The 15,779-nt window shown below is 47.2% G+C and overlaps 1 protein-coding gene across 1 annotated transcript in view; it reads left to right on the top strand.

Annotated features, from left to right (window-relative positions):
- Window positions 1-15,779, top strand: part of CAPN9 (calpain 9) — a 44,357-nt gene that overhangs the window by 13,755 nt on the left and 14,823 nt on the right. The window contains exons 5-11 of the mRNA XM_030334705.1: window positions 2,976-3,144; window positions 4,042-4,125; window positions 8,892-8,977; window positions 11,319-11,396; window positions 13,361-13,521; window positions 14,526-14,683; window positions 14,840-15,048. Coding sequence (XP_030190565.1) covers window positions 2,976-3,144; window positions 4,042-4,125; window positions 8,892-8,977; window positions 11,319-11,396; window positions 13,361-13,521; window positions 14,526-14,683; window positions 14,840-15,048 — 945 coding nt within the window. The remainder of the gene's footprint in view (window positions 1-2,975; window positions 3,145-4,041; window positions 4,126-8,891; window positions 8,978-11,318; window positions 11,397-13,360; window positions 13,522-14,525; window positions 14,684-14,839; window positions 15,049-15,779) is intronic.

Genomic DNA, 15,779 nt, shown 5'->3' on the forward strand with positions numbered 1-15,779 from the left:
TGTTTTTAGCCCCATTATTCGCAATTGTCAAAGACTGGAAGCAGCCAAGGTGTCCTTCAAGATGAATGGGTAAATAAATGTGGTAATTTCAGGCAATGAAACATTATTTAGTGATTTAAAAAAATGAGCTATCAAGCCATGAAAAGAAATGGATGAATCTTAAACGCATATTGCAGAGTGAAAGAAGCCAATCTGAACACACGACATATTGTATGATTCCAACTGTATGACATTCTGCAAAAGGCAAAACTATGGAGACAATAAAAAGATCAGTGGTTGCCAGGAGTTCAGGGGGAGGGACAGAGAGGAGGAGGGATGAATATGTGGAGCACAAAGGATCTTTTTTTAGGGTGGTGAGACTATTCTGTAGGAGACTGTAATAGTAAATACATGATGCCATTCATTTACCAAACCCATAACCCTTTACGGCACAAACAATGAAGCTTAATACAAGAAGATTTAAAAATCATCGAGAAGGATGAAGAATCCCAGGATGAAATGCGGGCTATGCATTTCATCTGCCTATATCACAAATTTATGAGAACTCACTGGAGGGTAGGAGAAAAGGGAGCTAACCTGAGTAACGGTGGAGATGAGTGGGGTCTGTAAGATTACGGCAAGAGGAATTATACACGAGCATTCTACTCGGGCTGATAAAGTTGTTTCTCATAGGGACACAGGACAACATTCTGATACCATTATACATATATAATTGTGTGTGTGTGTGTATGTGTATGATATATGTGCTATATATGCGTGCATATATATAATACATGTATTATGCGTAGATACATGTATCATATATATGTTTTGTAATATATATGTTTCATATATAATATATGATACATGTATATAATTGTGAATTGAACAATTAAGGCAGGTGGTCGAGCTAGGTTCCTCACAGTTAGAGAGGAGGTTACAAAGAAGCAAGGGGAGGAGGCTGGAATAATGCGTGTTGTCATGGGTTAGGGCTGGCGACTCAAGCTGAACTCACGTCTTGTTTAAAAGAGATGGTTCCATAAAGATATATGTATATATACAGGGTCAGTGTATATACATTATTTCCCCACTTTGTCAGCAGAGATGGCCTAGAAAGAATGGCAGCCCCACAGCAACAAGCACTCCTACTTCTCGGGTCTTGGTCTCTAAATACCATTTTCCAGTGAAAGGAACCAAGGCTCCGTGGAGATAAGGCTGATTGTAGGACAGGGGTGGGAAATTCATAAGATGAGCCTAGAGCATCTTGCAGTAGTAAGGAGTGAGAACACGTTTTAGACACACACGCGCACACACACACACACACACACACTGATGGGGTTATGTCAAAGGGACCCAGGATCCAGCTGGAGAAGCTGAAAATAGCCAAACCTAGAACAGTGTGAGGAACAAAATAAGTAAAGTTGTATTGGATTATAAGCCAGAGTACGAAGCAAATACCCATGAGTCCATTCTGATATAAACAAATGACTGAATACATAAATTGGAGAAAAGAATAAATCTACCCTATAGAAGAACTGCAAGTCATCTAAGGTTGAGCAAAACTCCCTGCTCCTTAGGTGCACGTAATGACATCCTTCCAAAGGGGACGGCGTGGACAGGGGGAGAGAGAGTAACTATCTAGCGGAGAAACCTAACAGGCACGACCTCACCCAGGTGGTCAAGGCACCATGGGCAACGATAAGTCATGGTGACACTATGGACCCTGGATGTGACGTGATGAGAAGGACACCTTACTTCTGTGGTCTCCCTCCCCCAAACCCACAACCCCGGTCTAACCAATAGATAAACAACAGACAGATCCTAATTGAGAGAGATTCTACAAAACACCCGACAGTATTCCTCATAATTGTCAAGGTCATAGAAAACAGGGAAAGTCCGAAACACTGTCACAGCCAAAGAGACATGAGGACAAAGTGTGATGTGATATCTTGGATGGGATATCTTCTGTTCTTGGAACAGAAGAAGCATATTAGGTAAAAACTAAAGACATAAGAAGAAAGTAAGGACCTTAATAATAGCAATGTATGGGTTCAGTCACCGGGAACAAGGGTAACACACTAACGTAAGACGTTAACACTAGGGGAAATTGGGTGGGGGTAGATGGGAACTTTCTGTACTATGTACAATTTTTTCTTTAAATCTGAAACTGTTCTAAATGGGAAAGTTTGTTTTAAAATTCAAGCAGGATGCCTATATGTGTGTGTATGTGTGTGTGTGCACGTATATTAATTATATTAACTTATATTAATATAAGTTATTATATTAATAATATTAATAAAAATACAACTAATGTTAATAGAAATTCATATAATAATATTAATATAAATTTATATATAATATATAAGCAGGCATAGGGCTTTACCTTATACGAATTTATATTAATAAAACTTATATTAGTAAAAAATACAACTATGAGAAAAAAGGTTGGGATTATGCAAGACCAGAAAGGAAGAAAAAGAGCTTCAACTTTGTCTCAGGTCTACATATAGCTGACACCTTCATGGTCAAGCCCTGTTGTGTGTAAGATGAGAGAGAAGGAGGGAGAGAGGGGAGGAGAGAGAGAGAGAGAGAGAGAGAGACTCATTTAAACCTCACAGCAGTCCCGGGAGGGAGCATACACCACCCATCACCCCCATTTTGCAAATGAGGAAACTGAAGCAGTGGGTAAGGGAGGTGTCCCCAGAGCACTCAGCCTGTACATTGTGGATCCAGCCCTTGAACCTGCAGCCGGTCAGGGACCAGAGTCCACGCCCTTTACCACCACAGCCAACTGCCTGTCTCACAGAGAGCCTGGATCCTTGGAACTCCAGGTGAAGCCCTATGCCTGCTTCCCATCTTCCTTCCGCACCACCCAGCCAGGGCAAGGCCCTGAACGACGGGCCCTACAAGTCAGAAAATCTTTGGCCAAGGGGCGCCACCTGGTGGTCTTCCTGGTTCCCTGCAACGGTGTCCGTGCTTCCCTGCCGCCCTTACAGGCTGAGCGGTAGCTATGAGGCTCTGAAGGGAGGCAGCGCCATCGAGGCCATGGAAGACTTCACCGGGGGTGTAGCAGAGACCTTTGCAACTAAAGAGGCTCCAGAGAACTTCTATGAGGTTCTAGAGAAGGCTTTGAAGAGGGGCTCTCTCGTGGGCTGCTCCATTGATGTAAGTCGTTCATTGGCTTGTTCACGTGCCCCCCGCTGTCCTGGGGCTGGGGATCTGGGCCAGCTGCCCTGGTCCCGTGTGAGGAAGAACATAACTTTCAGGCAGTGGGAGGGTGGTGTCAATGTTTATTTATTTTCATTAAAACAGAGGTTTTAATTTCATGTTTTCCAAATTACAAAGTTGGGGTGTACTTACTATAGCCAGTGGGACAATCGTGCGATCTATAAAGGCAAATCCCTATCTCCCTCCCCAAGTCCCAGCCCTGTGACACCGGATGTGTGCCCTTCACACCCCGCTCTTCTTCGTACACACAGGCATGCACATACATACACAACCACAGCAGAAGTTTAGTTTGGTTTTACTGAATGGAATCTTACTTTATACTTGCCTGAATTTTTTTTTTTTTTTTTGCTTTGTATAGCATTAAAAAATTCGTATCTGTAGAGAGGACTCTGACAGTATTTCTCCAATGTCTTCATGCGTGCAAACACACACGCATATAATTTTATCCCAGCTAGTTGTTAGAGTCCTGTTCAAGCTTTCTGTCTCCTCTTGGGTCGACCTTGGGCATGTATTCTTTGCTACTAAATTATCCATTTCGTCTGCGCTTTCAGGCGTGTGACATAGGGTTGTCTACTGTTAAATGCCGGCTATCCTCTCTTGGGTGCATGGGATCTTCTATCTTGTGCCGTGCTGCATGATGGGGGCGGTCAAGTTGCTCTGTTTGGGGGCAAAAAGTGAACTTGTCGCGGGATTCAGGGTCTCCTCACCCCGGCGCGAGGCTATGCTTCAGGCACATGGCTCGAAGGGGCCAGCCCCGGCCTGGAGCTCGGTCTGGGCAGGGAGGGAAGGGTTAAGGTCCCCAATGGGTCCAACGGTGCTCTTTTCATGTTCCAGATCCGAAATGCTACAGAGTCTGAAGCCCGGACACCTTTTGGTCTCATTAAGGGCCATGCCTACAGTGTGACAGGAATTGACCAGGTAGGTGATGTGAACCCCTGTGGACAGGGTATAGGAATAGCCTCGGTCGTGCTAGTCCCTTGTACTTATTTAGTGCGTCACGTTATATATATTTTTTCTTTTTAACATGGTTCCTCAGACACTTAGGCAAAACGTTTTGGAGGATGCATGCCGAGAGGTGGGATTGCGGGATCTGAGGCATGTACTTAATTGCCTAAATAGTGCCAGATTACTCTCCAGAATGGTCGCAACACGCTACGATTCCACCAGTACACGTGTCAAATTGTCCCCTCCTCAAATTTCTGCCAACAGCCGGTCTTTGCATTTTGCCAAACAAACGGGTATGAGGTGATCTTGCATCATTGTTTTAATTTGTATGTATCCGACTGCCAATGACTTCAAGGGTTTTAAATTTTATTTTATTTTTTCTGTTTTTAATTTAAATTTTAGTTAACATACCGTGCAATATTGGTTTCAGGAGTACAATGCGGTGATTCCTCACTTACATACAACACCCAGTGCTCATCGCAAGTGCCCTCCTTAATATCCCTCACCCATCTGGCCCATCCCCTCCCTCCCTCCCTCCCTCCATCAACCCTCAGCTTGTTCTCTGTCGTTAAGAGTATGATCTCGTTAAGAGTACCCCTCCCATATTTTCATGTTTTGTTTCTTAAATTCCACATATGAGCGAACTCATATAGTATTTGTCTTTCCCCGAGTGACCTATTTCACTTAGCTCCGTCTAGCTCCGTCCACACTCTAGCTCCGTCCACATCGTTGCACATGACAAGATTTCCTTCTTTTTGATGACTGAATAATATTCCATTATACATATCACATCTTCTTTATCCATTCATCAGCCGATGGGCATTTGGGCTCTCTCCATAGTTTGGCTATTGTTGATAGTGCTGCTATAAACATTGGGGTGCATGTACACCTTCCAATCTGTATTTTTCTATCCTTTGGTTAAATACCTAATAGTGCAATTGCTGGATCATATGTCAGTTCTATTTTCACTTTTTTGAGGAACCTCCATACTGTTTCCCAGAGTGGCTGCTCTAGTTTGCTTCCCACCAACAGCGCAAGAGGGTTCCCATTTCTCCGCCTCCTCGCCAACACCTGTTGTTTCTTGTGTGGTTAATTTTAGCCACTCTGGCAAGTGTGAGGTGACGTCTCATTGTGGTTTTGATTTGTATGTCCCTGATGAGGCCTCCAGGTTTTTTTTTTTTCTTTTTCGGGATGGTTTTCTTTTTCAAGGGTCTTTGTGGTTCCGTGCAAATTTTAGGATCGTTTATTCTAGCTCTGCAAAAAATGCTGGTGGTATTTTGACAGGGATTGCATTAAATGTGTAGATTGCTTTGGGTAGTATTGACATGTTAACAATTTGTTTTTCCAATCCGTGAGCATGGAATACTTTTCCATTTCTTTGTGTCCTCTTCAATTTCTTGCATAAGTCTTCTATAGTTTTCAGAGGAAAGATCTTTTGCCCCTTTAGTTGGGTTGATTCCTAGGTATCTTACTGGTTTTGGTGCAATTGCAATTGGGATTGATTCCTTGATTTCTTTTTCTGCTGCTTCATTATTGGTGTATAGAAATGCGACACATTTCTGTAGTTGATTTTATATCCTGCAACTGCTGAATTCATGTATGAGTTCTAGCGATTTTTTGGTGGAGTCTTTCAGGTTTTCTACGTAGAGTATCATGCTGTCTGCAAATAATGAAAGTTTGATTTCTTCCACGCTGATTTGGATGCCTTTTATTTCTTTTTGTTGGCTGGTTGCTGTAGTTAAGACTTCCAGTACTACGTTAAATAGTAACAGTGAGAGTGGACATCCTTGTCTTGTTCCTGACCGTAGGGGAAAGGCTCTCAACTTTTCCCCATTGAGGATGATATTAGCTGTGGGTCTTTCATATGTGGCCTTTATGATGTTGAGATATGTTCCATCTATCCCTACTTTGTTGAGGGTTTTTATCAAGAATGGATGCTGTATTTTGCAAGTGCTTTTTCTGCATCTATTGACAGGATCATATGGTTCTTATTTCTTATACTTTTTTTATTAATGTGGTGTATCCTACTGATTGATTTGTGAATCTTGAAGCAACCCTCAGGGCATCACAGTCTAAACCACACTTTCAGATATTTTTGAGGATGTCTCATCTAAAGGATGAGAGACAGCTGGAATTCAAAAGAGCAAAATGGGAGAGAGAGAGAGAGAGAGAGAGAGAGAGAAACATGTGATTCCACCAGAGTAACAACCCTGTTTAGCTGGTGTGGGAGCCTGGGCTTTGTTTTTTCTTTCTTTTCTACCCTAATTCTACAAGTCTTGTACTGGTCATAGTTCTCTAGAGAAACAGAACCAATAAGATATAGATAGATGAGGGGTGCCTGGGTGGCTGAGTCGGTTAAGTGCCCAACTCTTGATCTTGGCACAGGTCATGATCTCACAGTCTGTGCTGACAGTACAGAGCCTGCTTGGGATTCTCTCTCTCCCTCTCTCTCTGCCCCTCCCCAGCTCATAGTCTGTCTCTCTCCTTCTCTCTCTCTCTCTCTCTCTCTCTCTCTCTCTCTTATTTTAAATTTTTTTTTCTCTCTCTCTCTCTTAAAATATACTTTAAAAATAATTTTAAAATATAGATAGATGATAGATAGATAGATAGATAATGAGGAATCGGGTCACATGATTATGCAGTCTGAGAAGTCCTGTGACTTCTGTCTTACAGTCTGCCATCTGTAAGCTGGGGATGATGTTCTGGCCCAAGTCCAAAAGACTGAGAACCAGGAGAACCAAGGGTACATGTCCTGGTCTCAGAGCAAAAGAGGACCAAAGTCCAAGCTCAGCAGTTAGACACCGAGTGAATTCTCCCCTTCCTCCACCTTCTGTAGTTCTATTCAGACCTTCAATTGATCAGATGAGGTCCACCCACACTGGGGAGGGCCATCTGCTTGACTCAGTCTACCTATCCTAATCTCCTCTAGAAACACCCTCACAGACACACCCAAAATGGTGTATAACCAAATATCTGGGCACCAGTGGCCAAGTCAGGGTGACACATAAAATTAACCTTCAAAAGTCCTATTCTCTGCAGCTATAGTCCAAGGTGGAACTGATTCCCAGGGGCTTCCAAACCCACGTGCACACCACCCTGACTTCTAGTGAGTGCTTGGTTTGGACAAGCACTCCTGGGGGGACACGTGGGAAAGAGAAGCGAAGGGGATGACCTGGAAGAGGAGGACAAGAAGCCAAGGGCTGTATCCTCTCAGGTTCAAGTTCAACGAAGTCCGAAGGCTTGTCTTTGCCCACTTCATGCTTCTGTTGGACAAGTCTCAAACCCGGTTTGTAGAGGGCACCGGCACTTCTGGTCTCCTCCTGTTGCCACCCATGTTTTGAGAAACCCAGTCTAGAGGAGTGGGGAGTAAGGAGTGCAGAAGGAAGCCAGTCCTTCCTCCTCACCAGGGGATACAGTTGCATTCTTTAGAATTAAAACTATTTGCAAAGTGTTCTTACCTCCTCCTTCCCACCCACAATGCCTTGCCAATCACTCACTTGGGTAGGCAGGTGGGTTTTTTTCTTTTTGGCAGGTGATTTTTAATGTTACATCTTCCAAATATTATTTTAAGAAATAGAAACCTTTCATCACATCTGTTCAGTTGTTTTTCCTTTCTCTCCACCTATAAGGGATTTACCTTCCGTGAACAATTCTCTTCATGGACATCTTAGATGCCTTAGATGGACATCTTAGCTGCGGGCTGCATCTTGGACCCTGGAGAGGTTACACTAACTTAATTTTTACACGCCAAAAATATAATTTGTGCCCAGTGCATGAGGGTAAAGAGTTTTGAGCTAAAATTTCTGGTTCACCGATGAACAAAAGTCTTTTACTTCTACTCTCTTTCCTCCGAAATCTTTCTAAATGCACTGGCCCTCTCTCCTGGTCCAGGGCAGAGCATGAAGGCCATGACTGCATCACCCTTCTTTACTGGCCCAAGGGTTCTCCATATGGACAGCAGAAATCTTCACCTGACACCTGAAAGTGGGGGGAGATTGGATTCAGAGGGCTTGCAAGTGGTTTTTGTTTATTCATTGTTTAAATTTCCTGTGTGTGCTTGCATACTTTTCACTCATCCATGAGTAAGACGTCAAGGATGAAGAAAACTCACTCCATGAGTACTTCTGGCCACTCTTCTTTACCGCTCGCTGTGCTAGACGCTGAGGGTACACTGATAAATAAGACTTGGTCTCCGCGTCTAGGGAGATTCCAGTCCAGAGAGAAAACTCGTTCATCTGAAGATTCATGTGACTAGTTTCTTGTTATTTACAATCCTACGTTATTTCCCAGCTGCAGTGCAACCACCGTGGGTGACTGGTATAACGGTGTTGGTAAGGCTAGCCATTATGTTCACTAGGAACTAGAAAATTCCAAGGGCCAGTGAAGAATTGATGAGTTTCGGGACGCCTGGGTGGCTCAGTCACCAGAGCAGCAGACTCGGACTCAGGTCATGATCTCGCGGTTGACGAGTTGGAGCCCCGCCCCGGGGTCTGTGCTGACAGCTTTGGATTCTGTCTCCCTCTCTCTCTGCCCCTCCCCCACTCATGCTCCGTCTCTCTCTGTCTCAAAAACAAATATAAACACTTAAAAATTAAAAAAAAAAAAGAATTGATGAGTTTGGACATGGCTTTAGCGTGTCACAGTCAAGAGGCTTTCAGTAAATCCAGCCCGGGCTGGAGGTGAAGCACTCTGAGGTTCACACGGGAATATATAATCTCCCTGGTGTTTTTCCCCTCCAGGTAAACTTCCAAGGCCGGAACGTGGAGCTCATCAGAGTCCGGAACCCCTGGGGCCAGGTTGAGTGGAACGGGTCCTGGAGTGACAGGTCAGTCCCCACCTCCTTGCCTTCTGGGGCACAGAGGGGCCAGCACTGGTTTGCGCAGACATATGAAGAAGGGGCCCTTGGTCTACAGCTCCCAGTTCCCTCCTGACTCTTGTTCAGGGTCCTGCTTCTGGGTGGCCTTACTTCCTCCCTTTTTAGCCCTCTGGTCCATCATGTAGTCAAAATGGAACACCCTTATAATGGCTTAAAATTTTTTTTTAATGTTTATTTATTTTCGAGAGAGAGAGAGAGTGGGGGAAGGGCAGAGAGAGAGGGAGACACAGAATCTGAAGCAGGCTCCAGGTTCTGAGCCATCAGCACAGAACCCACAAACTGCGAGATCATGATCTGAGCCAAAGTCGGTCGCTTAACCGAATGAGCCACCCAGGTGCCCCTAATGTCTTTTTAAACTCTCCAGTAATTGTATTTATGTCAGTGGATGTATTCCCTCCCATGGGAATAGTTCATATCCCCATGGTATTGTGAAAGGCTTGATCTCCAATTAGCTTTGATATTTGGTATGTATGTGTTTTGGGTGGGGGTGGAGGTGGCAATGAGTATTTTGGGTGTGAGGATCCCTGAAATATCACCAGGCAGGTCATTCCAGGGTTCTCTCTCATTGGTCAGTGACCACCGGCCAGAGGCCCGGTGGCCCAGTGGAGAGACAGAGGAAGCGCGACAGGAAATTCATCCATTACAGAGCAGTCAGCCAGGGTTCTTTATTTGGTCCCCAGTTATAAAGTTTTGTTTTGCAGGTGTGTGTCCCCTCCTTGTCCCTCGGGAAGCGGCCCAGGTGATGGGGACCAGGGAATGTTTAGATATGCTTAGGCGGGGCCCACCCTGCCCCTGCCGTCTTGGGGTACTGCTGTCCCAGCCCCGCCCGCTCATGGCTCGTGGGCCCTGGGGAGACCTCCGGCAAGTCTCGAACCTGAATAGATCTTGAGCTAGTCTCGAACCTGAATAGATCTTGAGCTCGTGTTTGTCCTCTGCTCACAACAAAGCCACCGCGGCACAATCGTCAGCGCGTCTGTGTCTCCGTTAACCTGACTCCAGCCCGAGGGCACAGCACACGCCCCCGCGGAGGCCAGGCCTCCCATGGCTGCTCTTGTCCCCCTACCTGCCGCCCCGGTTCGGCTCCTGCCTCCTCAGAGCCTGGGAGCTGTGGCCGAGATGGACTCACACCCGAGCAGCATCACAGGAGGGAAGAGAGCGGCCTCCCTCTCCTGGCAGAAATGGAAAGCACAGAAATACTGAAACCCAAATGAACGAGACGGCTTCCTATCCTGCGTAGACTCATCGCGTCCTTCAGTTTAGAGAACACGTGGCGAAAAAGAGCGAGGGGCCCCTTCTTCTCCTGCGAAACACGCAGAGGGCGAAATAAGGAGAGTGCATTTACTGGGGTCAAGGCCGGACGCTCCCGCTCAGCCTTGGGGTGATGGAGGGCAGGTCCCCATCTTGATTCCTGATCCTGACCCCCTGTTATGACGGAAGTGCTGAAAGTGCTCCTTAGCCAGTCTGCCCACTATCTGGTGGGGGGGGGGGTGAGCCCCGTGGAAGGTAATGGTTCAAAAAGAAAATAATGGCTCTTAGTTCTGCTGTTCCAACCCTGGCGGGCAGGACCTGGAGAGGGGCTCCTTCCTCCTGGAGAGGGGGCCATGCAGGGCGTGGGTGAGGCGGGCAGCCTTGGCTGAGCACCACAGTGGTGGTGACTCGGCCTGAACTCTCTGGGGGTGGCTGCGGGGGTCGCGGAGACACAGCGAACTCGGAGGCGAGGTGGAACTCTTGGGTTTGGAGGCGGGTGGTGACGGCTGCCCACCTGGGTGCCCTGGTCCACGAAATGGGCCCGTGAACCTCACAGAACCCCACCTGGCCTCCCAGCACGGTCACGTAAAGAAGGTGTTTGGCGTGTGGAATCTCAAGCCCAGGTGAACATAAGGCATTATTACCATCACTTGTCAAAACGTCGCTTACAAACGAAGAGGCGAGGCCAGGAGGTGCTCCCGGGCATGCATTTCGGTCCACTCGTGGCTTCCAGTTGGAAGTTTCTGCTACCCTGCTGGTGTTCAACATCCTATGACGGCCCCATGAGAATCCCCCATGGAGGAGGTTCACATGACCCCAAGGGCCTTTTCCATCGGCTGCTTTTGGACGCCCACTTTTCAACCAGCCTCCAGCTCCCCTGGGACATTTCTGGGGCCCAGGGAGCAGTCACTGACCGGGACCATTCCCCCCATGGCCGCATGCCCTGCCTCCCCAGGAGGGACACTCCTCTCCACCAAGGCCAGTGTTGTTTCGGCCGCTGTGCAAGACCCTCCACCTAAAGCCTGACTTTGCTTATCCCTAGTTCCTCCGAGTGGCTTTCGGTTGGGCCAGCTGAGCAGAAGCGCCTGTGTCACACCTCTCTCGACGACGGGGAATTCTGGTACAGTGCTGGCCTCTGTTTTCCTTTCTGTATTAACGACATAACGGGTATGAGAGCGCCCTATGGCCCTTGGCTTACTTGCATGTTTCCCTTGTCTGTCTTTGTTTGATTTCTCTGGTAAAGCAAATGCATCTGTCTCAACCCCCTCGCATTCACCCAGGTTGGCAGAGAATCTGATTTGTACGTGCGGCCGAGCCTGGGTCTGCAGACCGGCACCCCTCCCCCAAACTACCCATCATCCGAGTTTGCACCATGAATTTGAAGGCAGGCAGCCCCACTGCTCCCAGGGGCTACTCCTTCGCCCCACTTGATGACAAGGACCCCTGAAGGCAGCGACCTTGAGAGCTGAATATAGACTGAAGTGGGCACAAAACATTCCTAATCTGGACTTTCCACAGGGTGGAATCTCTTTGCGTAACTGAAAGGTTTTTGGTGTTTTTTTTTTAACGTTTATTTATTTATTTATTTAGAGAGAGCACGCACGAGTGGGGGAGAGGCAGAGAGAGAGAGGGAGAGAGAGAATCCCAAGCAGGAGCCGCACTGTCAGCGCAGAGCCCGACGTGGTTTTCAATCCCCCGAAACCGTGAGGTCATGACCTGAGCCCAAATCAAGAGTCGGACGCTTAACCGACTGAGCCACCCACGCGCCCCTAACTGAAAGTTTTTAGTGGACCTTCATCTCTAGAAGTTTTTTTTTTTTAATCATATTTCTTCCTGTGGGGTTCAGAAAACCGTTGGCTCTTCCCCTGTGTAAGACCACAAATTTCGGATTTCTAGCTTTATTCCCTGGTGAGCAAACCAGTCAATTCTTACCTGAGCTCACCTCTTTCTTACATACCTTCTTAAACACCCTAAGCAAAAACCGGTACGTATGAATATTCCAGCTTTTTCCATTCTCTTCCCCCGGAGCACAGCCTCTGTCTTCCATATTTTTACAGGTTTTTTTTTAATTTATTTTTTTAACGTTTATTTATTTTTGAGACAGAGAGAGAGACAGAGCATGAACGGGGGAGGGGCAGAGAGAGGGAGACACAGAATCGGAAACAGGCTCCAGGCTCTGAGCTGTCAGCCCAGAGCCCGACGTGGGGCTCGAACTCACGGACCGTGAGATCGTGACCTGAGCTGAAGTTGGATGCGCAACCGACTGAGCCACCCAGGCGCCCCTATTTTTACAGTTTTAATAAATATATTGCCATTCCTAACATGAATATCCATTTTCTATCTCCAATATGTCCTTGAAACCTTCCCATATGCTAAGCTGATATCACATATTTTAGAATTCGGTCATGGGAGCTCCATGCTTCAAGGCACCAATGACTTAGGGTAACACCAGCTGCTGTCACAGACTCAAGATGTATAAAGACTCAAATGCAATACAGTTTATCTCTCACTCATTATAACAGCCCAGGAAGACACCCTTATTCTGTGGGTGGCCCTTTCTGTGCAGTGATTCAGGAACCCAAGCCCCTTCTTCTGTATGGCTCCCCCCTCCCCTGGGGTCACACAGTCACCTGCAGGAAGCCAGCAGAAGAGGAAAAACAGGAAAGGTTGGAGAAGACACCCCCACTTCCAACAGCCTTGACCCACACATCACTGCTTACACCCCACTCTAGATGGAAGGAGTGGGTTGCAGTCCTTGGCCCCATTTTGATGGGTGAACTTTGGTGGCCTGCTTCAGGAACCATGAGGTCATGAGTCAAAGAAATTTGTGGAAAACACGTAGGATCCACAAGCTTGAGAGATTAACAAGCCATTCAATTGGAAATTAGAGATGCATTTACCTTGAATTTTGAGTACAGAGGCTCGGGGTTTTCCTTGCCTTTGTGCATTTTCTGTCTGCCCACACCTGAGTCTTGAGGACAGATGCAGACACTCACTAGTGGTCGGTTAGATGATTAAGCGATTGAGTGGATCATGGCATCACCATCACCTCCTACGCCTTGGTGTCTCTCCACCTTGTTGTAGGATGGCGTTTAGGGACTTCAAGACCCACTTTGACAAGGTAGAAATCTGCAACCTGACTCCTGACGCCTTGGAGGAGGATGCTGTCCACAAATGGGAGGTGACGGTCCATCAAGGAAGCTGGGTGCGGGGCTCCACCGCTGGGGGCTGCCGCAATTTTCTAGGTTGGTCGTCAACCTGTCACTCTCTGTCGTTGCCAAGTGTCCAGTCCAACCTGGGGTACATCAGTGGATCAGGGCCAGGACCCTGGAGAAAGCCTGAAGTGTAGAGTTTAGACAGTAGGATTTCAGAGATGGCCGGTGAGGGCTGCAAAGAAGGAGCAGGAAGTTGGATAAGAATTGCTCGAGGAAACTCTCTTGTTTTCCCACTTAGGTTCTTTTCCATCACAAATAATAGAAAACACAACTCATGCTAGTTTAGCAATAAAAAGGAATTTTTTTCCCCTACATAACTGAAAAATTCAGAGGAGAAGCGGGGTGGCCTTCAGGCATAGTTCTGTCAACGCATTGGTTTGTAATCCTCTGCTCTGCCCCCTTCCCTCTGTTGACTTTTTCCTCAGTCTGGATTTCTTTAGAGTCACAGGAGGGCTGGCAGCAGCATTCAGGGCTTTCTGAGCCCTCGTTTGCATGAACAGTGAGAGCTCCCGAGGGTCATCCAACAGTAGTCCTCAACTCCCTTCTACTGGGAATTCCTTGAGCCCATATTGCCTGGTGAATGCTACACGCTGGTTGGCTTTGTTCCAGTTGTCCAAGGCAACAGGGGCGAACGTAAACCACTCAGTGTTCACCCTTGGAGCCGGAGTGGGGTGGCTTCTGCTCAAATTGCACAACTCCAAGGGCACCGCACTCTCCTTTGAAATACCACACGGACAAAATAAGATGGAATGAACTGTAGTTGAGTAGACCCAGAAGAAGGTGGGAAATGGTTCAAGAGAAGGTGGAAAGGAAAAGGGAGAGCACTTGGCATTCTCACTGGGATTATGGGAAGTAGGGCACGAGGGCCATCAGAACAGGGAGAGAAGAAATGAATGACTTTCTCAGGTTTGGGAGGTTGTGGTGGGGGTGGATGGTGTGTGTGTGTGTGTGTGTGTGTGTGTGTGTGTGTGTACGGGGGTGTCCTTTGTGTTTTTCTAAAGGAAGGCGAAATAATTCACTTCTTTCAATGGCAGATACCTTCTGGACCAATCCACAGATAAAACTGTCCTTGACTGAGAAAGATGAGGGGCAGGAGGACTGCACGTTCCTTGTAGCCCTGATGCAGAAAGATCGAAGGAAACTCAAGAGGTTTGGTGCCGACATGCTGACCATTGGCTATGCCATTTACCAGGTGGGTAGGAACCAAGCTGAGCTTTAGAGCCCACCACCTACGTGCTGGATTCTTAGCCACATGCCCGAGACTCAATGGTCAGTCCCCAAACTGTGTCCAAATACCCAAGACCAATGGCCCTCCTTATAGAACCACCCTCTTACGTTCCCACTGCAGAGCCCCCGCAAAGACGAACACCTGAACAAAGACTTCTTCAGGTACCATGCTTCCCAGGCCAGAAGCAAAACGTTCATCAACCTGAGAGAAGTCTCCGACCGCTTCCAGCTGCCCCCTGGGGAGTATATCCTGATACCCAGCACTTTTGAGCCCCATCAGGAAGCTGATTTCTGCCTGAGGATCTTTACGGAGAAGAAAATTATCACCCAGTGAGTAACAGGTTCAAGAATCCCTCTTCATTTAGTGGTTCAATCCCCGAGAAGTCACCAGGGGACTGTTGGAGCCTTGACCCCTTTCTTCTCTTCTCCACGATGCACCTGAGAAAGCAGACAGGAAGGTCTCTTAACCCATTTGCAAAGTTGGATACATTTCTATTTTGGTTCTGCTCCTTCCTTCCCTCAAACAGGCCACTGAAAAGCTGCTCTCTCCAACCACTTTCAGAATCATGCTCACCAGACCCCCTCGGGTGGAGCACTTCATTTTCCAAACCCTATGTCCAAGAAGCTTCTGGAGTGGGACCCACATTTAGAAATGCTAGGACTTATTTCTGAGCAAAGTGAAGGGGGGTGGCTATTACAATGACCAGTTCCTTCTAGAACAGGTTTCTAGAAAGTTTCTAGCACGACCTGCTCTTTCAGCATCAGTTAATAAATATTGCCAAGTTGTTTGGGGTCGTCGGTCTCAGCCTAGGGACAGTGATGCCATCAGCTAGGAACATCTGAGGGCACTCACCTGGGCCTGTACTCCCTGTGGTGAGCCCTCCCAGATGGTTCCCCAGCTGGAGCCAACGTTGAGGGCAGACGCATCTCAGCAATGACCCAGGGAACTTGGAAAGGACAAGGTTTATTGCTCACAGGTTCTGGAGGGTACACAGCACCCCTGGAGTCACACAGCAATATCTTGAGGGGAGAGAGAGAGAGAGAGGGAGAGAGAGTGCACA

This window comes from Lynx canadensis, chromosome D2 (assembly GCF_007474595.2).
Source record: "Lynx canadensis isolate LIC74 chromosome D2, mLynCan4.pri.v2, whole genome shotgun sequence".
NCBI classification, from domain to species: Eukaryota; Metazoa; Chordata; class Mammalia; order Carnivora; family Felidae; genus Lynx; species Lynx canadensis.